The sequence below is a fragment of the Pelobates fuscus genome, chromosome 7 (genome assembly GCF_036172605.1).
Source record: "Pelobates fuscus isolate aPelFus1 chromosome 7, aPelFus1.pri, whole genome shotgun sequence".
NCBI lineage: Eukaryota > Metazoa > Chordata > Amphibia > Anura > Pelobatidae > Pelobates > Pelobates fuscus.
The window spans coordinates 120,602,862-120,627,004 of record NC_086323.1 but is presented as its reverse complement, the minus strand read 5'-3'; the positions used below and the strand labels follow the sequence as shown (position 1 = coordinate 120,627,004).

The 24,143-nt window shown below is 39.0% G+C and overlaps 1 protein-coding gene across 3 annotated transcripts in view; it reads left to right on the top strand.

The window, feature by feature from the left end:
• LOC134568170 (potassium channel subfamily T member 2) overlaps positions 1-24,143 on the top strand; it is a 465,676-nt gene that overhangs the window by 409,892 nt on the left and 31,641 nt on the right. For all 3 annotated transcript variants that reach the window (XM_063426528.1, XM_063426529.1, XM_063426527.1), the window contains exons 21-24: positions 4,733-4,867; positions 11,527-11,638; positions 23,085-23,186; positions 23,745-23,828. In XM_063426528.1, coding sequence (XP_063282598.1) covers positions 4,733-4,867; positions 11,527-11,638; positions 23,085-23,186; positions 23,745-23,828 — 433 coding nt within the window. The remainder of the gene's footprint in view (positions 1-4,732; positions 4,868-11,526; positions 11,639-23,084; positions 23,187-23,744; positions 23,829-24,143) is intronic.

Genomic DNA, 24,143 nt, shown 5'->3' with positions numbered 1-24,143 from the left:
AAAATTACAAAAAATATGAAATAAATAAAACTGTGTAAAATAAATAGTTTCCATCCCTGTTAGGCCAAGGGCGACAGTCAACAGGTGGCGTTCTGCCCAGGCATGCATAACCTGAGTCTTGCCCTAGCAGCACATCAGCCACATATGCCCAAGCTGCCAATAACGATGGCCCAGCTTACACACCACGACTTCCCTGTGCACAGGTAGGGTGATACCGGCTACATTGGCACCGTCTCCCTAGACTATACCCTTATAGGGCAACGTACTGGTAAAGCCTTGACACCGCGAATGCAGACTACTGACCACCCGGCCTAGATGGGGTCTCATACCCAAAATGTGCTTCACAGATTGTTACAGCACTAATATATGGCACCAGTTATACAATTAAAAGGTAATGTGGATTGCACACTATATATACACAAGAAGAAAATGTGAATGTATGTCTCAAACCCTATTTCCATTCCTCGAACTTAACCTGACGAACGTCTTGAGTACTTATCATAGTGCATATCCCGTTACTGGAATTGTTTGCTCACAACATTGTACAGTTTCATCACCTGATAGACTGTCTCCCCCCCCCCCCCCCCCTATTTTTCTATTTCTGTAGCCTCAATTAAACTTGAAAAAACAAATAAATAAAAATTGACATTTTTTTTTTTTTTTTTTATAGTTTCATTGGCTGAACGGTTAAAGAAATGTAGAGCACTTCACTCAGCCAGAGCTGTTTTAGTTGCAATGTTAGTCAATCACAGTTCATTTTCAAGAAATGTTCAATCCCTTGAAGCTTGCCTGGTGGATGCCATTAATCACATGACAAATCTAGCCTTAAAGAAATCAGACATACAGGAATGCACAGTGATTGGCTTTGGAGGCCAACCAGTCACAATGAAGGGAAGTCTCATCCAAAAGGCATAGACTTGTCTCTCTCATATTAAAGAGTGGTTTCAAAGATTCAACATCTTTATCTTTTAAATGGCAGCACAATATTTATTTGTTTACATAACTAGCCACTCCTATCATTTTGTCTATAACCTTTACTATGAAAAAGACACATTTAAATGGAGTTTATTTTAAACTGCAAATAAAAAAAAACTTATCTCTGCACATGTACATTTATCTGCCATTTATACAATACAAACAAAGCGTTGGGTATCTCAATCAGACTGTGTGTGTGTTTTGTTAAAAATAATGTTTCTGTTGCCAACTGTAGAGCTGTATTTTTAAATAGAGACATGAGAATTGCTCTATAGTTGATGTCATTTGGACCATAGTCGGAGGCTGACTTCCACACTCCTCCAGGAGTCTGTGGCAAATGTACATGGGAAGGAGCGTTTGTCACATGCAATAATTACCTGTTAGGGTTAACTCCTCCTCTAGTAGCGGTCTACCAGAAAGTCACTAAAGTTACTTCCTAGTGCTTAGGTGACTTTTGGTTGCCTAAATAATGCTGGACATCCTCACCCTATGCATGAGGACTTTCAACGTCATCGGAATCCCCATAGGAAAGCATTGAATTACGCAGATTATGTCTTCCCCGCCAGCTGTTGTCGGCACAGGAGGAGCGAAGGCGGACCTGAGCCAGCGCCGTGGGACATTGACGCTGGATCTTTGTAAATTACAGAATCATTTTTTAACCCTCTTCTGCACGACAGGGAGAGGGCTTGATGGAGGGGGAAGCTATAGTGCCAGGAAAACTGTTGTAATCAAAAATATTTAACCCCCAAAACCAGGTTTAATGTAAAAATTTAAAGACTTTCAGCTGTTTGCAATCAACAAATCAAACAAAAGCAATAGAAATAGCTCAACACAATGATTGCTTCAAGGGGTTTCCCCCAAATAAACTGAAAATGCAACTTATAGTGACTTCTCCAGTCTCAAAATTATTCAGCCTCTTCATGGCAAGTGATGCAAAATAGAACAAAAAAAGGTTGCGCCTAAAATATACAGTAAAACATATAAGAGTGTATATAATAAATAATATAAAATAATACAATTTAATATTAAATATTAAATGAAATATAAATGGATAATTGGCAATAGTCCAAAACACTTATCATAAGTCCATAATGGTAGATGCCATGTATAAGAACAGGGATCCTGAGGCGTAAAATGGGGTGTGTCTTCACAAAGGTGTCCTTGAAATCCAGTGAAGTAATATGTGGAGAAAAAAACAAGAACTCCAATGGCACAGTATATAGATGAATAAAATGGTAAATAAAATAAAAATAAAAGTAGTACATTTCTTATCATTAGGGGATTATAGGGGACTCCCCTTTAAGGATTGCAGCCTTACTATTATTTTCTTGTGTGGCAATCTAGCGCTGATTTTTCTCTTTCCATTTTCTTCATGGCAAGTAACTATAGTACTTAGTAGAGCACTCTTTTGCTATTATGACCTGCTGCAAACGAGACAAATCTGGTTGCAACAATTCATAGTTTAATTTTTCTGCCCCGTCCAGGTAGTTTACGAGTTCCTTCAACTTTGAACTTGCAAAGGATGCTTCCAAAATGTGTCTCTGAGAATATTTATTGATTTTTATATCTTTTTGTATCCTGTTCCTTGTTGGTGAAGGGCAAGCCTCTCTTCTCTTTACTTTGCAGACCATTCTTTTGACTTAGCCATATTTCTAACATGCAGTCAAATGTGACACTCAACAAACCCCTAGACATTTCAGGTAGTTAAATTGTTTTAGCTCAAGCATAGCTGGTGCAACTAATCAAGCCCTTGATTAGTTTCATTAGATGTGTTTGAGACAACACATGTTTTCAATATGTCTGCTGTTGTGAGGCTATCTATTCAGGGGGACAAATCATCGTGAGACTGGAGAAATCATAATAAGATGCATTTTCAGTTCAATTTGGGGAATCACTTAAAACATTTGTGTGGAGCTTTTCTGATTGTTTTTGTTTAATTTGTTCATTGCAAACAGCTGAAGGTCTGTACACCTGATTTTTAACGGGGTTGAGTAATTTTAAATACAACTGTACAGGTTGACTGAACTTCACTGGAGATATATACCAAGGGTATTTACTGTTTAGCACTTTGATGTCAATCTGTCAATGGGTAGTAAAGAAGTATAATAATGCAGGGTGGCACATTTATCTGGCTCCTGTCAGATATCTACATTTCCAATACATGAAGTAATACAAAATAAACTTCACATCCTTTGAGGTTAATTTTAAATAGCCACTATTATATCCACCACTGATCTGTCATTATTTAGATTTTTCCATTTTTCTCCCTGTGTTGCCAGGTCACTAGTGACGGCTATAACAAGGGCTACTGTATTGTTTACAAGTAAAGGCATTTACCAGACCACCTCTCAATTGTTCCAAAACTGCTCTGAATCTGAATCAGCAAATCTGAGTAGCATAGCAGTTTATTTACAGAGTTGTAAATATTTAAGCCCCATATTGCTTATCAAAACCCGGCATTATGGTCCATCCATCTTATTCCCTAATATCAAACTAATGAACCTTCTATCAACATGGAAATCTGCAAAATAGTCCTCTAAATACTTTCACTCATGTGCATCAGGCTTATTATATCAATATGGGAGTCCATTGACCATTATACACATCACCCCAGACATAAACGTCTACCCCACCCCCTATAAAGGCTAGATGAGCATACATGTAATATGGGACTTATTATTTTCTCACATCATAAGAAGGGTTTTATGTTTAACAATATAGTAAGTGGGTTCCCTCCACAAAGAAGGAAGCCCAATACTCTGGTATGAATGCCAACGGATACTCTTCTATCCATGGCAATTAGGCATCAAGTAAAGTAAAAGTATGTAAATAAAAAATAAAAGGCCCAGCACACCTTAAAGTGACTCTGTCGCTGTCTGGGATCTTTGCATAGATTGACAAGACCCCTTATTGTAACCACTCTGCTAAGTGCCTAGTGGCCACAGAAAGCAGAGGAAGGTCCTGCTGGTCTTCTTCAATTCTTGGCATTTCATCTGCCGAGAGTCCACATCAGTGCTGTGCGCATGCAAGTGAGTACAACCCTGAGGTGTATGGAGGATACCACAAGATCCTCCACAGGCAATACATTTTTCCCCTCAGTTGTCACTAGTGACAGCTGGGGGAAATCACAAAACTTGACAATGATATCTCTGCCTTTTGTCTTGCATAGGAAATATACTATTACAAAGCTGCATTGGTTCGATTCATATTGCAGTCTCATATTGATATTGCATTTCATATTGTTTTTGGATCAAATGACTGTAAACCATGTAGTTCATAATTCGTACAATGTTAGTAAACTGCATTTCCTAGCAGACAATTTATAGAATCATATTTTATATATACCATTTTAATGCTGGACCTTCATTCTTAAATTTAGAGTGAATATTAAGTGTCAATCTGATTATATATCAAAGCTGAATTTTTTTAATTTTTTTTTTTTTTTCCAGGGATAAAACAATACTTGGTAATATTGATTTAAATTGAAATCTGCTCCTAACACAGAAATGTGATTGGAAGAACAGTGGTTATTAAATTCATTTTAAATATTTGTTATGTACGTTAGATAGATATCACACTAAGTTCTTTTATAATCATTTAGGAGTGCATATTAATATAGAACAATATTTCCCTAATCCAACCTTAGTTACGTTGGGGTTTCTAAGACATTCAATGCTAATTTAGATACAATATTATTATTATGCGTGCCACTAAAAAAAACACATTTAAAACATAATGACTTTTTTATTTCTAAAAGCCTAGATGACTTGTTGAAATGTGGAGTAACATTTGCAGCCAACATGGTCGTTGTAGACAAAGAAAGCACAATGAGTGCCGAAGAAGATTATATGGCCGATGCCAAGACAATAGTCAATGTGCAAACACTTTTCAGGTGGGTAAACCTATATGATGTGTTTTTATGGTAGGGTAACTATACTAAATGAGTGGTTCACTTAACAGTCAGTTTTTACAAGCTGACAACCCACTTGCAACATTTACAAGGTTATTCTCTAATGTGAGAATTCAAAATAGGTGAACTGGAAACATTTTCTAAGTCTGCAATGCTTCCAGTTTGTCTACTCTGGCCCTAAATGTAATTTTCACTTTAAATTCTGACTTTGGCGAATGACCCTGTCAGATTAAATAGATAACAAAATGAAGGCAAAAAACCCAATTTTTTCTCCAGTTGTGTTTTGGTCTAAGCAATACAGGTGGACCTGTGAGTTTTGGTTAGAGTGATAATAAACTTAAAACAAACTATAACAGATTGTTCATTAAAAAATAAGTAAAGTAATTGTTTATTGCGCATATGTAATGTTGATAAAATGGTACAGGTCTTTTGAGATACATAAAATTAATCTCCCACCCCACCTAGAATTAGCATGTTTCTGTATTAAAAAATGCAGAAAAATTCAGACCATGATGTGGGCCAATGTGAAGTCAGGCTATTTAGACATACGTAGCCCTATCCACTTTGCCCTATTGTGGTTTCTGTTCCCAGCACCCTTTAGTGCGTTCCTTGATCTAGTGTGTATATTTTGGTATTGACCTTGGTTTTGTTTCTGACCCTGCATTTATCTTTAACCCTTTCCTGTCTTGTTTGCCTGTCTGACTGATTACCATGTACCTAACCCTGGCTATTCCATTACCCTGACTTCGGCTCGTACCTGACTACGCTTTATCGCTAACGTTACGTCCTGCCATTCTGAGGCCCTGTAATACATTAATTCCTTGTCTTGTCCCTTGCTATCCTAAACTCTGTGTTTTGGGGTATTACACGTGACACTTAGCTTTCAGTTGTCATCCAAAGTTTGGCTAATGTGGAAATGGAGCGGCAGGTGACGCTTGGTGTAGGTGCTGGGCATGTCACAGTTTTTCAAAACCAACGTCAACATATAAAAAGAAAGACTATAAAAGAAACAAGAAAAATGGGAAAAGGTGTCCACCCACTAAAAGTGGATGGAATCCATTCCCATTTACAAACTACTCCCTTTTAGTAAATAGTCACATAAATATGGTAAAGAACCTTTATTGAAACAAGTGAGGGTAATGATTGGTAACAAAAGTTGCCAAAAACAAAAATATAATAATGAATACACCGTGAAAGTGTTTAAAGTGAAAAAAACCCAAACCAATTAAAATCCTGGAAAAATGCTCTTATATAGCCACCTAAACATGTATATAAAGAAGCAAAAAGGGGTGGGTATAGACAGACCTTCAAAGAAGATCAAATAAGCAGTATCCACAAATTGCTAAACAGGGTGGAAAATACAGTCTACTCAGGTTCTAGCAGAGAATATATGTAAATACTTGCTACAAAAGCATAGATAAAAGGGTGGGGGGTAAAGAGTGCCTAGCAGCAGCTAAAATGTTGGGTGGAAAAAGGGGTGTGCAATAGTCGCTTAGTACAGGCGTCCAGGGGGGTCCTAAATAACCTACTGGGGGTCTAATAGATTACCCCTACATATAGTAAGAAGGACTTAGAGAAAGCAGTAAACCTCCCAGTCAAAACTGGAGGATAAAGAGTAGCACCAAGCCTGTATACGCCCTAGATTAACTGTCTAGACCACAACCAACTAAGCTGCTGCTTCGAGGCAGCCTAATAATATCCCTCAAACCTTAGTGCATAGCTGAACCAGTGTAGACATCGTGGGAGCCCAGGTAAGTAAAATAAAAAATCAATCAGAGTGAATGCATCGGCAAATATTGCACACCCCTTTTTCCACCCAACATTTTAGCTGCTGCTAGGCACTTTTTACCCCAATCAAGCACAGTAATCCCACGGTCATTGAACCAGACTTTGGTGCTTTTGGCAGTGTGGGCAGGTGCCAAGTCCTGCTGGAAAATTAAGCCAGCATCCCCATAAAGCTCGTCTGTGGAAGGAAGCATGAAGTGCTCCAAAATCTCCTGGTAGACGGCTGCATTGACCCTGGACTTAATGAAGCACAGTGGACCAACACCAGCAGATGACATGGCTCCCCAAATCAACTCAGACTGTGGAAACTTCTGGGTCCAAGGACTCTGGGTCCTTGGTTTCCAAATGAGAAGTAAAAGTTGCTCTCATCAGAAAAGAGGAATTTGGATCACTGAGCAGCAGACCAGGTCTGTTTTTCTTTAGCCCAGGTAAGGACACTTCTGACGTTGTTTGTTGTTCAGGATACGACTTCTGAAGCCCATGTCCAGGATCTGTCTGTGTGTGGTGGCTCTTGATTCACTGACTCCAGCCTCAGTCCACTCCTTGTGAAAGTCCCCAACACTTTTGAATGGTCTTTTCCTGACAATCCTCTCCAGGCTGCGGTCATCCCTGCTGCTTATGCACCTTTTTCTTCCACTCTTTTCCCTTCCATATAACTTTCTATTAATGTGCTTTGATACAGCACTTTGGGAACATCCAACTTCCTTCGCAATTACCTTTTGAGGCTTTCCCTCCTTATGAAGGGTGTCAATGATGGTTTTCTGCACAACTGTCAGGTCAGCAGTCTTCCCCATGATTGTGATTCCTAGTGAACCAGACTGAGAGACCATTTAAAGGCTCAGAAACCCTTTGCAGGTGGTATGGCTTACTTAGCTGATTAGAGTGGGACACTGTGAGCCTAGAATATTGCACCTTTTCACATTATTCTATTATTATTCAGGCTCTAGAACCAGTCGTTAAAGCCACTGCAGGCTGTAAGGCCGTCCCTAGAGAGAGGTAGGATTTTATGAAATCTGCATCCATTATTTTTTCCATTGGCTCTCTTAAATAGGCCATATCAATAGGGAGAGTAGTTTTTTTCACCAAATGAATTACCGCTGCATTAGTTTTGGAACAGTGTTCCAAGACTTGCAATCTTGTAGAGTGTAGGGATATACTTTATTTGCTTTATTCTTCAGTGTTACCAGTGTTCTCTGGTGTATTCCATTCATAAGAAATAACTTCTTTAATAGTAGAATGAACTGGAAACTTTGGTCTGTTACATTTGAGGTTCTCAAAGTACTTATCCGATTCCTTACTATCAGATTCTTCCTCTTGGATTATGAATGTTTCACTGATAAGAGATAACCTCTCGACTGACCTTGAATCCAAGGATCTAGTAATGTAGTCTGATTAAATTTAATGGTGGATTTAAAGCATTCCGCTCTATTATCCAAAATCTATTTTAAAGATCTTCCTTAGGGAAACTTCTTGTATTTTCTTTCCTCTGCTGCTTCTGCTAGGGATGGTCTGCAAAAGTTTCTCCATTCAGGTGCAATCTGGTTACAGTTAATAAGGTTTGATTTATACTTGTGTTTTCTGGGAGACTGGTCTCGAGACTTGCTGAGGCTGTAACATAGGCCAATATAATAAATAATATGGGACCCATTGGCACTCTTTTAATACCCTAACACAGAATTTACATTGTGGCTCACCCATGTCTTTTAGTATCAGATCTTGGGGCAGAAGGAAAAGCCATCTGAACAAAGAATAAGAATTTTAAATATATCACCAATAAAAGTCACACAAATAATTATTTAAAGAAATACCAATAATTTTCGGTAAAAAATAAGAAAATTTACCTTGTATAGAAGAATTGAAGGCTCAAGGAGGCACTTGAAATTATTTTTTAATAAGCGTATTTAGTTAGTCTTTTTAAATTTCCCGTCAATTTTTTTTTCTGTGGTTGTACTTTTAATTATTATACAATTATTATGGGTTTATGCATCCTTAACACAGCATCAGATAAACAATGGTAGACATCCAGGTAGTGACAGGATATAATATAGTGTAGTGGTAATTGGTCATTGAATATATGCACCAATTTATCTAAATAATGTATTTCTTCAGTTTCTTAAACATCTACACCTGGCACACCCTGCCATATTTAGAGCAGGATTAACTTTAAGCAAACCTTAGATGACTATATAAAAAAAAATAATAGCGCACCTTTTTTATCTCTGACTTTTATTGGGTAATAGCGCACCTTTTTTTTATCTCTTTAACCTTAGATGACTGCCTACAGTCTATAGGTCAGACATGGACCAATGAACCATGAACCATGAATTTGTTTAGCTCCATTCTCCCACTGTATATGAAACATGAAGAGGCCCCCCGAATCGTTAACCTGTTTGGGGCCCTGTGGGATCTTAACCCTTATCTGGCCAAACCAGTCACCATTGGTCAATCTGCTGATCTAGGTTGCTGATAAGGAGAAGACCATAGTATACTAGAGTAAATAATAGGAATATATATATATATATATATATATATATATATATATATATATATATATATATATATATATAGTGAAACACTGTGCTAGCCATAAAGTCCCACATTATGTCCATGTTAGCAAGAGGAAACGTTGAATTTGAAATCAATCACATTCTGGACTCTTTATTGGTACCATATTAAACCATGTTTCAATTTTTTTTTTCTGAGAAGAAGCTCATTTTATAGCTGTCCTCCGATACAAACACTTTCATCCATCTGAATACTGTAACAGATCATCCTTGCAGGCAGGGACAATCCTGAGCGGGTGCACGGGGTGCTGCGCTCCCAGGTTCCAGGAGGAAGGGGGTGCTGAATGGAACAGGCCAATGACCTGTGACAGGGGGCAGAGGAAGTGGCCAATTGGCCACCTAAGAGCACCCCCAGAGTGGTGCTTATTCAGGATGGCAGAGTAGGCACCTGCTCACCCCGCCTATTTACAGTGCGATAATTATTACCTCAGTGAGGAGGAGTCTTTTTTGCTAGTTCGGGTCTGCTATCCTATCCAGTCCCTATCAGTCTCCGCTTGAACCCACTAAACTATTGTCCCATGGTTAAAAAGCCTTGTGTAGGTGAAGAGCTATATTAAAATAGTAGTGATGGAGATAGTAAAGAACTGAAATATAGGTAGTAATACCTTGAATATTCTTTATGTCTCTATACACGCATTTGAATTTGAATTCTATAAGACATAAAAAACAAACAGACCCACCATAGTTCAGACTGAATAATATAATCAGCTATGAAAAGCAAAAAAGGGAATTGTACAGATTTAGCTACTTTTGAGACTCAATCAGCTAAAACTAAACAAGACTTTATGGAGAAAGGATATGAGGAATCTACCATAAATTAGAAAAAGCCAGGGAAGAAGTTAGAGTTATATGTACTAATTTCTGCTCTCTCATAGTCCACCCGTCCAATGATCTAATTAACAGGTAGATCCACGGGTCCATATCTAAGGGCCTATCAAATGTCTGTTTCAGCAGATCCTCCACAGACTTCCAGAAGCTGCGTATCTTCGGGCATTCCCACCACATGTGGATGTATGTTCCACAGGCTCCGCAACTCCTCCAACATTCGTCCATGTCTATTTTATGCATTTTATATAGTTTCACGGGTGTGGTATACCATCTGAGCATGGTTTTACATGTTTGGTCCTGGAGTGTAACACATATAGAAGCGTTGTTGTTCGCCTTCCATATCTCCTGCCACTCAATTCCCTCCAAGACCTCTCCTAGGTCCATCTCCCATTAATTGGTGTATGTCAGTCTCCCCCATTCTTTATTTTCTGCACTGAGGTGGGCATAAAAGAGCATGATCATACCCTTGGGGGCCACCCCGTCCATGCATAATCTCTCGTAAAAGGTTTAGCCTTCCCTGAGCCTGTCTTCTAGCAAAGTCACGTGTCTGAATATATCTAAAAAAATCTGCGGTGGTTAAGTGATTGCCTTGTTGGAGTTCTGCAAATTGGACGACCTCTCCATTCCGATATAACTGGTGGATCCGTAGTCCAGTTCTTTCTATATTTCGGAATTCTCTGGGGGCCATTCTTGGTGGAAACTCTCGGTTTCTAAGTATTGGAGTTAGAGGGGAGGGGGACGATGCCAGCCCGTACTTGGTGTTACACGAGTCCCATATTTGGATCGAATTGAGTATGGCAAGACAAGTCACACCTATTATAGGTCTATGTTCCTTGGGGACCCACATCATGAACTGGGGGATATAAAAACCCACTAACATGGACTCTATTTCCACCCACCTTCTTTCTTTCAAATTTAAATTAATTTACTGTTTTGACATTAAAATTGACCTGACAGCTATAAAAGGTCAGTTCAAAATATGTCTGAAGATGTAATATATATTTTGTGTTAATTAAATTTATACCAATCAGATGTATTATCAAATGTATTCACATATTTACTTCAAATATACTGTTTTCTCTTTACTTTAGAAAGTCAGACAGTTACTAGAATTTCTTGTAAAAAAAAAAATGGGTACATTAATTGCATTGTGTTATTTTCATACAGTATAGATGAAACATTGGTACATTATTTGCAATCTTTGTAACGGTGCTCATCACAAAACTTCTAAAGTAGTCATTCATAAATCAATAAGCAGTTAATTTACAGGCATTGGGTTTGGCTTTTATCAAGATCTGACAGAATGCCATAAGTTAATATTGTCCAGTATGTTAGATAATATGTGAAGGCTGGAAACTACAAGACCTCTAGCATATCTCTTTTTATCTAGATCTTCTCTCTACCATTTTTAAACATATTATTATTATTATTAATATTATTATTATTATTATTATTATTATTTAGGTTATTTTCAAGCCTTAGCATCATTACAGAGCTGACACATCCAGCCAACATGAGATTCATGCAATTCAGGGCCAAGGACTGTTATTCATTAGCTCTATCTAAGCTGGAGAAGGTAAGACAATTTCCTCTTTGCTTTACATTCCATATAGTTGCAAGAATATTTAATTTCAAGAGTATTTACATGTTTTTCCAAAAATTCAATGAGGAGTCATGTTTCTAGTTATTTACTAGTACTACCTAATTAAGACCTATTTAATAAGATCTATTTTAGTTGTCGGTTACATAATCAAATAAGTAGTATATTACCAATTGGTCAATATATTGTATTTAAAGGGTTTATGTCATAATATCCAGTTGCCTAAAAAAAAAAGATGTTGAGCAGACAAATACTCCTACAGCCAACTCATCAAGTTACTGGTGTTATTTTCAGGTGTTTTTTTGAAGAAGCACTACAAAAATATAAAGCAGTATGTGTTGAAAATGACAGAATCCATTTAAAAAATATCTGGATTTAGCGCAATTTCAAACATGACCTTATGAACCTATTGAAAAAAGTAACCGAAATAGAATGTGTGGCGAAATCAACCTCGCCACTATGAACTGGAGAAGCCTGGTTGCTCGCCTACTCCCTTTGGACTATGGACCAGACAATAAAAAGGTTTATTTTCCCTGCAGAAAGGCTTATTCGTGCCTTTCTGCCAGGGTGTTCGGTAGATTTTATCTCCCGAAAAAACTGCCATACGAGGGACCACCTAGGAGATGGAGTGTGCCGTCAATTGACCGCCCAGAAGCTGTGGTTAACCGCAGCTTAATTGACAAACGCAGGGTGGCCTTTGTTCGTCAAACGAACACGTGGCGGCGGCCATCTTAACTCCCGAACAGCGGTGTTTTGCCGTCGAGTGTCTGGAACTAAAATCGGACACTCGACTAAGCAAACACCGCTGAGACCTCCAGACTTCCGTGGATTCGTGCCGCAACTACCGAATGAGCCGCCGTTCGGTAAAAAGAATAATGTTCACATGGGGAATCTAACGAACCCAAGGAAACCCACGGATGGCAAGCCGTTCGGGACTTTTGAATACGTTAACGGAGACCGACCGCAGGGCCAAACCTTATGGAACTATTTTCGGCTACTGTTGCCTGTGCGGTCGGTCATAACTTTCAACCTTTATAACTCCCGAACCCCTGGTCCGATCTGGGTGATCTTTGAGTATGTTACTCACCCAGATCAGGGCTATCAGGGGATCCCCTATTTAGGAGTGTACTTTAAGTATTTGGGGTACATCCAGAAAGTGGGGAAGTAATGGACATTTCTAAGGGGATTATGTGTCATGCTGGGGGGAGGAGATGTGTCGGAGGTAACGCATGTGTGATTAGTGTACTGTAAATCCCTCCCTTGCATGGGAGAATCCTTTATAAGCCACTTGTGTTAATAAATCTAGAGTTCCTGTTTTAACCCTCAAAGTGAAGTGTTGTCTCATTCTTGGGGGAAGATTTATTGTATGCTGTTCCAGTTTGAGTGTAAACCTATTTGTATGGTTTCCTATTCAACTGTCTACAGCATTCATATGCTTGAGAGGATTTATATGCTTCTTCGGTTCGGTGATTGTGGTGTCTGCCAGAGTGCTTGGAGTCCTCAGGAAACGCTAGGAGCATCCTTCAACGGAGGTACCCAGTCGGGGTGCCAGGTGATCCGTTACAGAATGTGCATATTATGCATTTTTCTAATATGAGGTAATGGACATCATTTTAGAGAGAGAAAAGAAAAATAACTAAAATTACTCAAATTGAAATGACACTGAACGTACAGTAGGGTGATGTATTACTGTCTATTTTAAAGACCAATTTTGCAGCTAAATAATTTTACAAAACTGTGTGCCACTGAGCAAAATTGTTAACTGAAGGATTCGGTAAAGTGTACACTCATTGATGAAATTGGGAATGCAACTGTAGAGTTACAGCTCATTCACAAGAAGAACATATATGAAACAAAAGTGGAGGTTTTTCATAAACCTTTCATAATAGAGAGCAACCTAAAAGGGATGGAAATGTTATAACAATGTATACAATCAAACTTAACATTTATTAAAAATACTAAAATAATCTGAAAAGAGAATATATAGTGCCAGAAAAACGCTATTGTGCAAATAAATGCCAATTAGTGAAACGTGCGTAGCGCTTTAACAAATAAACAAACACTTACTCCTGGAATTCTCAGGAGATATAAGCAATGAGTGGGAAAATCCTAAAAATGAAATATATAAAATATAGTGCAATATGGTTGGTATAGTGGTGAGAGAAATGTCTTATACTGGATTCACTCTCATGGTCTAGAGCCTCTTAAGGACCAGCTCTGATCTCATCGGCTTTTGTGTCCTTAAGGTGACACACACCCTAAACGTCCATATTAGGCGAAAACCTCAAAATGGAGACAAAAAATGGAGAGAACAGGGAAGCAATGCTGACCCTGGTGCAGAAATCCTTAATATAATAAAGTGCAGAATATAAATAAAAGTTATATTCTCACCTTATCAGGAACCTATGACTGGGCTCCAAGTGTGTAGATATTGTGTCAAATTAGAGTGACACAGCCCTTCTTTAAGCAGAATAAATGTTTCACCAGACTTCTTTGTAAAAAAATAACATTTATTGTAACATTCACTATAAAACAATAAAATCAATATACTTAAGTGCTGGTGATGAGTCCAAGACGCGTTTCACCTGTTGATTCGGCTTTATCAATTGGTAATTGAAAATGCTGCTAGTTTGAATTTAAATATCCCATAGAGGGGAGTTGATTGGTAAATGTCATATGTGATACATCCAATCACGGCGCTCGTATCGGTGGGAGTGTTGGGGCTCAGCTGTGAATGATATTTCCTATGTTGTGAGGTCATCACGCACACCGGCTTGTGCGTGTGACGTCACATTCAGAAGTAAACTACGTCCAAATATAGGTGGCGTGTATATGTCCATCCCACATTGATAGTGCTCCACCTAGCTAATCACGTGTCTGGAATATCCTCTCAGACCTCCAGCCGTGAAGTGTGCATGTAATTTCTTGAAATAGCGTCTCCATTTTACTATATTAGAGAATATATAGTAATTAATATCACCAAAAAGTTTTAATACGCATGTGTTGTGATAAAGAAAGTATATTTAATAATACATGGCATCAAAAAGGTCGTCAAGTGTGTGGACTGAATATCATACCTAATATACATACAATGTAACTACCAAACAAGTATCGAGTTCAGAAAAGAAAGGCAGGGGGAAACATAGCAGTAACATAGCAGGTTCAGATAGGAGAAGGAAGGAGTAAATATCCCTATCTTGCCTTCCCTATCTTGCGCGTTAGGTCTCTCCCGCCAGCTGACCACGGAGGAGGAGCGTGGGCGCAGCCTGACCCAGCGCTGAGGGACATCGGCGCTGGATTCAGGTAAGTGGCTGAATGGGTTTTAACCTCTTCAACCCCATGGGAGTGGGGCCCCGAGGAAGGGGGGGGGGGGGATATTAACCCAATAGTGCCAGAAAACAAAGTTTTCCTGGCACTATCGGATCCCTTTAATATACTAGCCCATAGACAGGTCTCTAGAACTAGGAGTATATTTCTATGGGTGTCTGCTCACTGGTAACATAGTAATCTGAAGTTAGATACTGATATCTCGGACAACACCGAGTTATTTATAACTACACTGATACACTCCTCTATCAAAATGATTATTCTCATTCACATCCTTCTGGTACATTCATTCCCCTTATAGATGTTTAAGCCTTTATCCCAGGAGTATACACTTTGGAAGATTTTGACAGAAAAAAACACTTAGTAGACATAAAAAATAACCAATAACTATACTGACTGGTTCATTTTAAAACTCCAGCCCATAGATAAGTCTCTATTATTATTATTATTATTATTATTATGTTATTATTTATATAGCGCCAACAAATTCTGCAGCGCTTTACAGTGGGTGGACGAACAAACATGTAGTTGTAAACCAGACAAGTTGGACACACAGGAACAGAGGAGTTGAGGGCCCAGCTCAATAATCTTACATTCTAGAGGGAGTGGGGTAAAGTGACACAAAAGGTAAGGATATTATTAGACTAATGACAATTGCAAGAGAGGAATCAGTCGGGAGCTATTAACAGTTTAATTGATACGCTTTTATGAAGAAGTGGGTTTTTAATGATTTTTTGAAGGCGTGGAGTGGTGCAGCCCTCTAGAAGTCATGAAGGCGAGCATCAGAGGTGGGAGTACGGACAGAAGATAGACATAAGTCTGCAGCAGAGCGTAAGGGCCTAGGCGGGACATACTTGTGTGTTAGGGAGGATAGTTAGGTGGGAGCAGCGTTATGTAGAGATTTGAAAGCAAGAACCAGATTTTTAAATTGAGCCCTATATCTTACAGGAAGCCAATGTAGGGACTGACAGAAGGGTGAGGTGTGGGAGGTTTGGGCAGACAGGAGGATGAGCCTCGCTGCCGCATTCATTATGGACTGTAACAACGCAAGTTGGGAGCACGTAAGACCACTGAGAAGCAGATTACAGTAGTCAAAGCAAGAAAGGACAGTGGAATGGACCAGCACCTTAGTCGCAACTGGCGTTAAGTAGGGTTGGATGAGCACAATGTTTTTTTTCTATCACTAGGAGTATATTTCTAAGGGTGACTACTTACTGGTAACAAGGTAATCTGATGTCAAATGTAGTGAGACTTCCCTACCAACATCTCTGACAACACTGAGCTATTTCTAATTACATCGACACTCTTTTTTGGAACTGATTATCCTCATTTACATTCTTCAGGTACATTCACCTTCTTTATAGACTCTTAGCTTTCATCCTGTGAGGATGCATTTTGGAAGATTATCACAGAAAAGCCGCCTAGTGGACATGCCCCACTAACAGCTAATTAATCAATAACTGATAGTGAGGAATATTCTCTGTCAGGAATTTCCCCTTGCCATGGTCTTTTGTATCAATTTGCAACTCTCTGTATTTCTCCTTGTCCCCAAAAATGGTGAGGAGCCCCAATGAACGAGACAAGACAAAGTAAGGTTCAAGGTGACTTCTGACATTTAATGGGCTGTGTAACAGGTTATATTCAGAAGGAAACAGGGGTGGTCTTTACAAGCATTACCCAATTCTAATAACATCATCTATCTTATCTTAACATATTAACCATATTAACCTTTAGCAAGCTTGCAGTTATGTTTGGGCCTTGCACAAGCCAAGTTTCACTATAACTACGCACTTAGAATTAATATGCATACGCACTTAGAATTAAAGATATTAACTGTGCAGTTCTAAAGTACACATTACTATGCAGTTATGATCAAAGGAAGAAACACAGGAAATAAGGCCAACAACAGAAACACACAGGATATAACACTAACACTTGTTACACAATGTTCTATAGCTCTTGTCTAGGGGTATATTCACTAAGCATTGGATATAGATAAAGTATATTATTTCAAATAGCTGACATGTTCCAAGTTAGCCAATTTTAAACAGACTAAGCATCCGGTCATCTGTAGCTTGAGCCTTTTGTAAATATAGGCAAAGTGTAGGATTCCCAACAATAACCATACTGACTGGTTCATTTAAAAACCGCATCGATCACAGACCACCCCCAGCAATCCTGATGATCCCGGCAATGGCCGCCGGGTGAAACGCATGTCGTGTGCACACTGATGTATCTCCTTAACCTCCTTAATCTACCTCTTTCTGGTTATCTTCTATAGGGCTCTCTTATTGCCCATTTACATGGTGGGGCATAGGGTCATCTATTTATTTATTTAAATCAAACTTTACACTTCTGGATGATTGGGCTTACAGCATGGCGGGAACATGTGTAGGGACTAGTTCTTTGGCTAAAATCTCAGTCTATAACAGGGACCAACCGGCACGTGCATCTTTTCTGCTACTCCAGATGTATATTCTTATTGGATTTCTGGATGCACACTAGATCTCTAGGAACTGTATTTAAATTGGAAGCTTTATTTTTCTTGCAGAACTTCAGCCACTAGGTAGCGATTCCTTATAGAACTTTACATAACTACTGAGTGACATCTAGTGGCATATCGGCAACATTGTTATCCACATATTGAAAACAAGATACTTTTTTGATAGCTTGTCTATCCTTATGATTTTTTTCTCTCAAATATGTAGTGTTCCATCCAGGAGAAACCAGTTTATTTTATATTTAATACAACATTTAATGCCATTTGTTATATCACCAGTATTACTATCATTATATATTTTGTTCTATTACCTAGTACCAATGTCTAACTATTTATCTATTTGTTAGTGAGTGCAATTGTGCATCAGGGAACTATTTTTACATTTTATCAATAAAAGTTACTTTTTAAATAGTGTCTCACTACTATCTCTTTTCTATTTATACCTAATCTAGGGCTTAACAACTTAAGGACCAAACTTCTGGAATAAAAGGGAATCATGACATGTCACGCATGTCATGTGTCCTTAAGGGGTTAAACACCTTAATTTGTATTGGGGGAAAATCCTATCTAACCACTATCATTAATTAAAACGGTGATAGACAAGGAATATCTCTATTAGCATACAGATGTATATATAAAAATATAAAAGGCAGAAAATAGTGCTCACTGTGTTAAATGCAGTAATAGATTAAAGGATAAAAATAATCTATAAAACTCACATTTAATAGAGCAGTTTAACTGCTAAGATATAAGCGTTTGGGTGGTATAAGTCCCACCAGGGATATAATGTAGAGTAGATCCTTCATAGAATGATCCTCTCCGACATATTATTATTCAGCACACTTTAATTATAAACACATTCAAAAGTCAGCAAATTCCATCCAGGGGTTAAAAAGTTAGCTGGAAGTCCCTTTATGGCCGACCGCAAGCACATTTTCATGCCCAAAAGAGTTCAATAGATTTGGGCTGTGCGGTCGGTCTATTTCCCATGTTAAAGTCAGTTCAAACAGACGAACGACAATCATTCGAATTGCCGAACAGTCGAACAGTCGAATGACTGCATTCGAATAAATCAAAATGGCCGCCGCCACCACGTGTTCGGTTTTCTAATGGTGGCCACTTCGACTGCTTCGGCTGCATCCGAAGTGCCATGCCAAAACTGCAGGTTCTTTCCCAAAGTACTTAAAGGGCAAGAAACAGCACAATAAAAATCCATTATGCTCAAATCCAGTTCAAGGGCTGTAACGGAACTCACCGTATTCCGACCGAGTACCCTCCGTTGATGGACGCTTCCTAGCATGCGCCAAGGACCACAAGCACCGCACTGGACACCACAACCACCGCAGACTCCACAACCGCCGTAGCCTAACTGGAGTCTCGCCAGTCTTCCTTCCACCCTGGATCAGCTTCTGTCCTCCAGGACCGTTTGGGAAAGACCTCTTCCTTCCACCAGGACTGTGTGGGGAAGACCTCTCCTCCAAGGAGAGTGTAACAGGATAAGTGATTAAGGCTCAAGGACGTATGCAGAGCATAGCAATCCCCAGTGTGAGTATAGCTGTCCCCTCCAATCACGAGACAAGACTACGTGTTGAGGGTCAAGAAGAACTGTCTAAAATTGTATTTTCCTTGGGACTAGCCCATATGGTCATTACATTAACATTGCTGTGAAAACTCAATACAATTACAAACCGTCAAATCATAGCAGGCAACATACAGTGACTTATTATAATGGCATATTTTTAAAGAGGTGGGGAGACAATAATTAACAGAAAATATCTCACGTGCCTTCAGAATTAGCAATATGTAAATCTACCGGAATATGCAAATGAACCAGTCTTGCTATTCAGGTAGTGTATATTGCTGTTGCTACCAACAGAGGGCACTAGACAAGCGCCATAGCCAAATCCACCTAGTTGGTAGCAAACCACAGCAGTACAGGAGTGCAGTCAATACATCCCAGGGGCCATAGTCACATGACAGGAGGCTGGCAATCAGTCTTCTCCAATGCCCAGTGGCGAGGCTGGTTCCGCCACAAGGGCCATACACAGTCCAAATCAAGTCCATAAGCCCCAAATCAGTTCCTTAAAGGGCAATACATCTCAGGGGCCATAGTCACATGGCAGGAGGCTGGCAATCAGTCTTCTCCAATGCCCAGTGGCGAGGTTGGTTTCACCACACCCATCCTCTCCTAAAGACTTAGACAAGGAGAAAATGTCGGCACCTGCACCCAAGAAGACTACATTTATATCGAAACATAAATGCTGTTCAGAATGTGCTACTCGACTACCTGATGAATGCAGAAAGAAAATGTGCAATAGCTGCGCTTCTGAAGATTTGGAGAAATCTAAGCAGCAGGATATCCAGAAATGTCTTAACTGGTTCAAGGGTAACCTTTCACAAACGTTTGAATCTTTTAAAGAATCAGCTAAAATGCATGTTCCTTTTCAAGAGAGGCATTCAAAAAAACATAACCGAGAAAGCTCTCCATCCCTGTCTGAGTTATCATCAGGAGAATGCTCTGACACTGCATGCTCATCAAATTCTAGTGAGGCGTCTAGTGTGGAAGAAGGTTTTCCTGCCATACACCTGAAAAGATTCCTTAAAGAGGTAACGGCAGTGTTATCAGAGGATGATTCTACTAAAAAGAAGATTAAGGGTTTTCTGATAGACCCGAAGTTGTCAGAATATGTACATAGAGAGTGGAAGAATCCTGAAAAAAGGGCATTTATTTCCAAAATTTTTAAAGTGCTTATCAGACTTCAAAGAGGTTTAAGTTGGGAAGATCTACCGAAGGCAGATACGCAAGTGGCACAACTGTCCGAAGAGACAACACTACCCATCGGAGAGGTATCTGGCCTTAAAAATGCAAAGGACAGAAGAGCAGAGACATCCTGCAGTCAAATCTTCCAAACAGCTGGGTGTGGCAGAAATGCCTCTGACACTTGTTCTTGGAGGGGCCTGCTTGCCAGCCTCCTGCCAAAAGACTATGGGCCCTTTAAAAACGTATGTACTTTTGTACTCCATGAAGAGAGACCGACCATTGGCCCTAATTCCCTGGAGCTATTTTGGGTATAGGACTATGTGCATGGTCGGTCAAAATTATGACTTCCATGGAAATCACAAACCCCTGAACCTTCTGCGCCGCGCACTGTTTGAAGCACTGCGAGGTAGACGCATGTCGATGTCAGTACGTGGCGATGTGCAGCTCCTCCTCCCCATCAGATAGTGCTGCACGGATGTTCAGATGGAGCCGGACCAGGAAGAAGAACAAGTAGTGAATTGAATAGCACATGCTGTATGCAGCATGTTTTATTCAGTTCACAATATGTTAGCAGTGCGTTACAGTCTACTTGATGCGGGCTGTGTCAGCCGACCTGCACAGCCGCACATCCCACACACCCCAAAGGCTGGCATTGCAGGGGCACCCCCTTAGTGAGTTGTACCCAGGGTGTACTGCCCTCGCCCCCCACTGCCTCCATTAGTACGTCACTAAGGGAAGGGAATCTATGAAATTATTAAGAGCAAACAGATTAAACAAGTAGTATATTAATTTTGTGGAGCATTAAAGCTGACCGCTCAGCACACAGGTGAGAATTTCTTCAACATTTTCTTCTGTATTGAACCAGCTCTAATTTCCAGTCATTTTCAGTTTTAAAGAATTGTGGTTGAAAATCTTTCGGTTTAATTAAACATTTTAGTTGTATTCAAAAAAATTTGCTTTGAACCAAAAATTGTCAGGGAAGCGTATAATGAAGGAAAGAATGTGCCTATAGTGTCACTTTAACAAAAAAACAACTACTCACTAACTGTAATTTAGTGATTCAAAGTTGATGTTAAAGGGACACTATAGTCACCAGAAAACCTACAGCTTAATGCAGTTGTTCTGGTGACTATAATCATTCCCTTCTGGCATGTTCATGCAAATACTGCCTTTTCAGAGAAAAGGCAGTATTTTTTACATTGCCCCCTAGGGACACCTCCAGTTGCCACTCCTCAGATTGCCACTGGAGGTGCTTCCTGGGGCAGTGCTGCACAGTAGGCATCACTGGGAGATGCTGAATTGTTTTAACCACATCTAAGGGGGCAAGCCACCAAAATAGTGGTTTTAACACTATGGGCTCAGGGATACATGTTTGTGTTCCTGACCCTATAGAGTTCCTTTAAGTGGCAGTTGTTGCTAGCAGTAGCCACTGGTAGATACTAGCAGTACACACGTGCCAAACTAATACTGAATTCCAAATAAACAGAATCGGCCCAGTTATCACGCTATTTGGTTTAAACGGATGGCAGAAATTCAAAAATGCACTGAATTGGTTGAAATTCATCTGAATTTGAATTCAGTCTGAACTGAAGCTCCAAGCTTCACAGTGGGTGGGTGGGGTGGTGAGCTCTCTGGCAGACCGTTGCTGCCCAGGCTAGTTGGCTTATGTGGCAAGCATTATATCCTGTGATGTCACTTCCGACAATCACGGCGGACGCACAGGTTGTACCTTATGAGCGCCCACGAACCACCAATAATTTTTAAAGATAAGAATGGCGGCAAAAAGTATTACCCAATGGGGGATACTCAACACAGGTGCACAGATTTAAGTAACTTCAAGCTTGGAACTCACACCATTGGTTAATTACCAGTCACATGAGGATAAAGAGGAGAGACCATGGGACTGTTAAATATAAAGGATGCCCGAGACTGGTTTGCAGCTAACTGAAGAAGCTCAGGAAGAGTGAAACATGTTTTGACTGAAATAGGACTTTTTATATGTGACTTGTACTTGACTATTATTTTGTTTTTATTACTAATATTTTTTGTTAATAAATTACTATAATATTTTGTAGAGTTCTCTACAGCCTCAGGAATCTTCATTGGGGAAAGTGTCATCCCCTTTATAGTGGCACTATACCTGGTGGGTGATTTTACACATTGGCGGCCCTGTTTCTTCTATCTTTCTTGGGAGGATATCGCTCATTGAAGGAGAGGTGTGATGCTGCCCTAAGAGCATAACTGTCATTTTTATGGAGCCAATTAATATAGGCTCCATTACATGTGAGTGATTTTACTATTTAGGGGTAACTCTCTCTGATTATAATTACCATCTGCACTAAAGATTGTGTCTTTTTTTATGTACTGGATACATGCTCTGACATATCTATTTATATACGTGGGGTAAATTAACCCCATATGTTATTGCACTGTAGCGTTCACTATAGGTATATGTTTTTTCTTATACCACTAGAAGGTGTATGTTTGAGGTGTGTGGGAAAGAGGGTATTGTCACGTAAAGCACTCTTTGAGGGTACACCTCCTTCTTATGTGGGAGGTTATTTGATATGTTTCTATTAACCCCTTAAGGACCAAACTTCTGGAATAAAAGGGAATCATGGCATGTCACACATGTCATGTGTCCTTAAGGGGTTAAGATAATCTCCACACCAAATTGCAAAGAGAAAGCGCATTAAGAATTTAAAAAGATGATGCCATAAATTTATTAATTTGCATCACATTACTCATACCCTATACTTTACACTGCTCATTACTTAAAGTCAGGGTTTTCCTGATTTACAAATAAATAGTTTTTTGTTTTTTGTCCTTTTCAGAGGGAGAGAGAACGGGGCTCTAATCTGGCATTTATGTTCCGTCTGCCTTTTGCTGCAGGAAGAGTATTTAGCATAAGCATGTTAGACACACTCCTATACCAGGTAATGTGAATAGAGTGATGTACACCATACAAATCTCTCTAGACAGCAGTATGTATAATTATAAATTCAATCATGTTTGTTAGTATAGACAAGTTAAAATGAAAATAGAACAAATTAAAAGATAACAAATAAATGACAAATACAATGACAAATTTGTTATATGCATTTTAAGAAAACATTTTGTTTTACATTTTATATTTTATAGTATATTTTATAGTATATATATATATATATATATATATATATATTCACTACACTCTAAGGAGTCTTCGTGGATGCTTTTTTAGTTTTTTAGCTTGTTGATCTGAATAATCATATTAGATATCTATAAAAATTAAATAGAAAAAAGTTAAAAAAGCTTCATCAATATATTTACAGTGTGAAACTAATTCCCATCAATTCTGTTCATCCATATAGAATACGCGTAACTAGCTAGGGAGCCAGCAATAATATTGTAATGTAACAGATGCATGGTTTAAGCTTTCTCTTTGCACTTTTATGGGTTCAGACCAGTACAGAAGAGTTGCCCATGCACTAACTTTTGCTATTATCTTTCAGTCATTTGTGAAAGACTATATGATCTCCATCACAAGACTGTTGCTCGGACTGGACACCACTCCAGGATCTGGGTTCCTTTGTTCTGTAAGTTCTGAAAAATCATAGGACTAAAAAGCTGTTATGGAATTATCTTCTGTAGCCAAGAAATATCAAAATACATGGCTTGATTTTTCCTTGTTGAATGCTTCGAAAACCTGTTGTGTAAAAGCGAAAAAAAGAAATAAAACAAATTTTGGAAATCTTGTTAACAATAACCAAAATTGTAGGTAGTAATCTAAGTAAATCAATATGGCTTGTAAAATTATCACATTTATTTCAGATTTGAAAAAGAAAAGCATAAAAACTACAGATCTATGTAAATATTTGTGTAACTACTCCTGGTTTCAGTCATTCCAAATC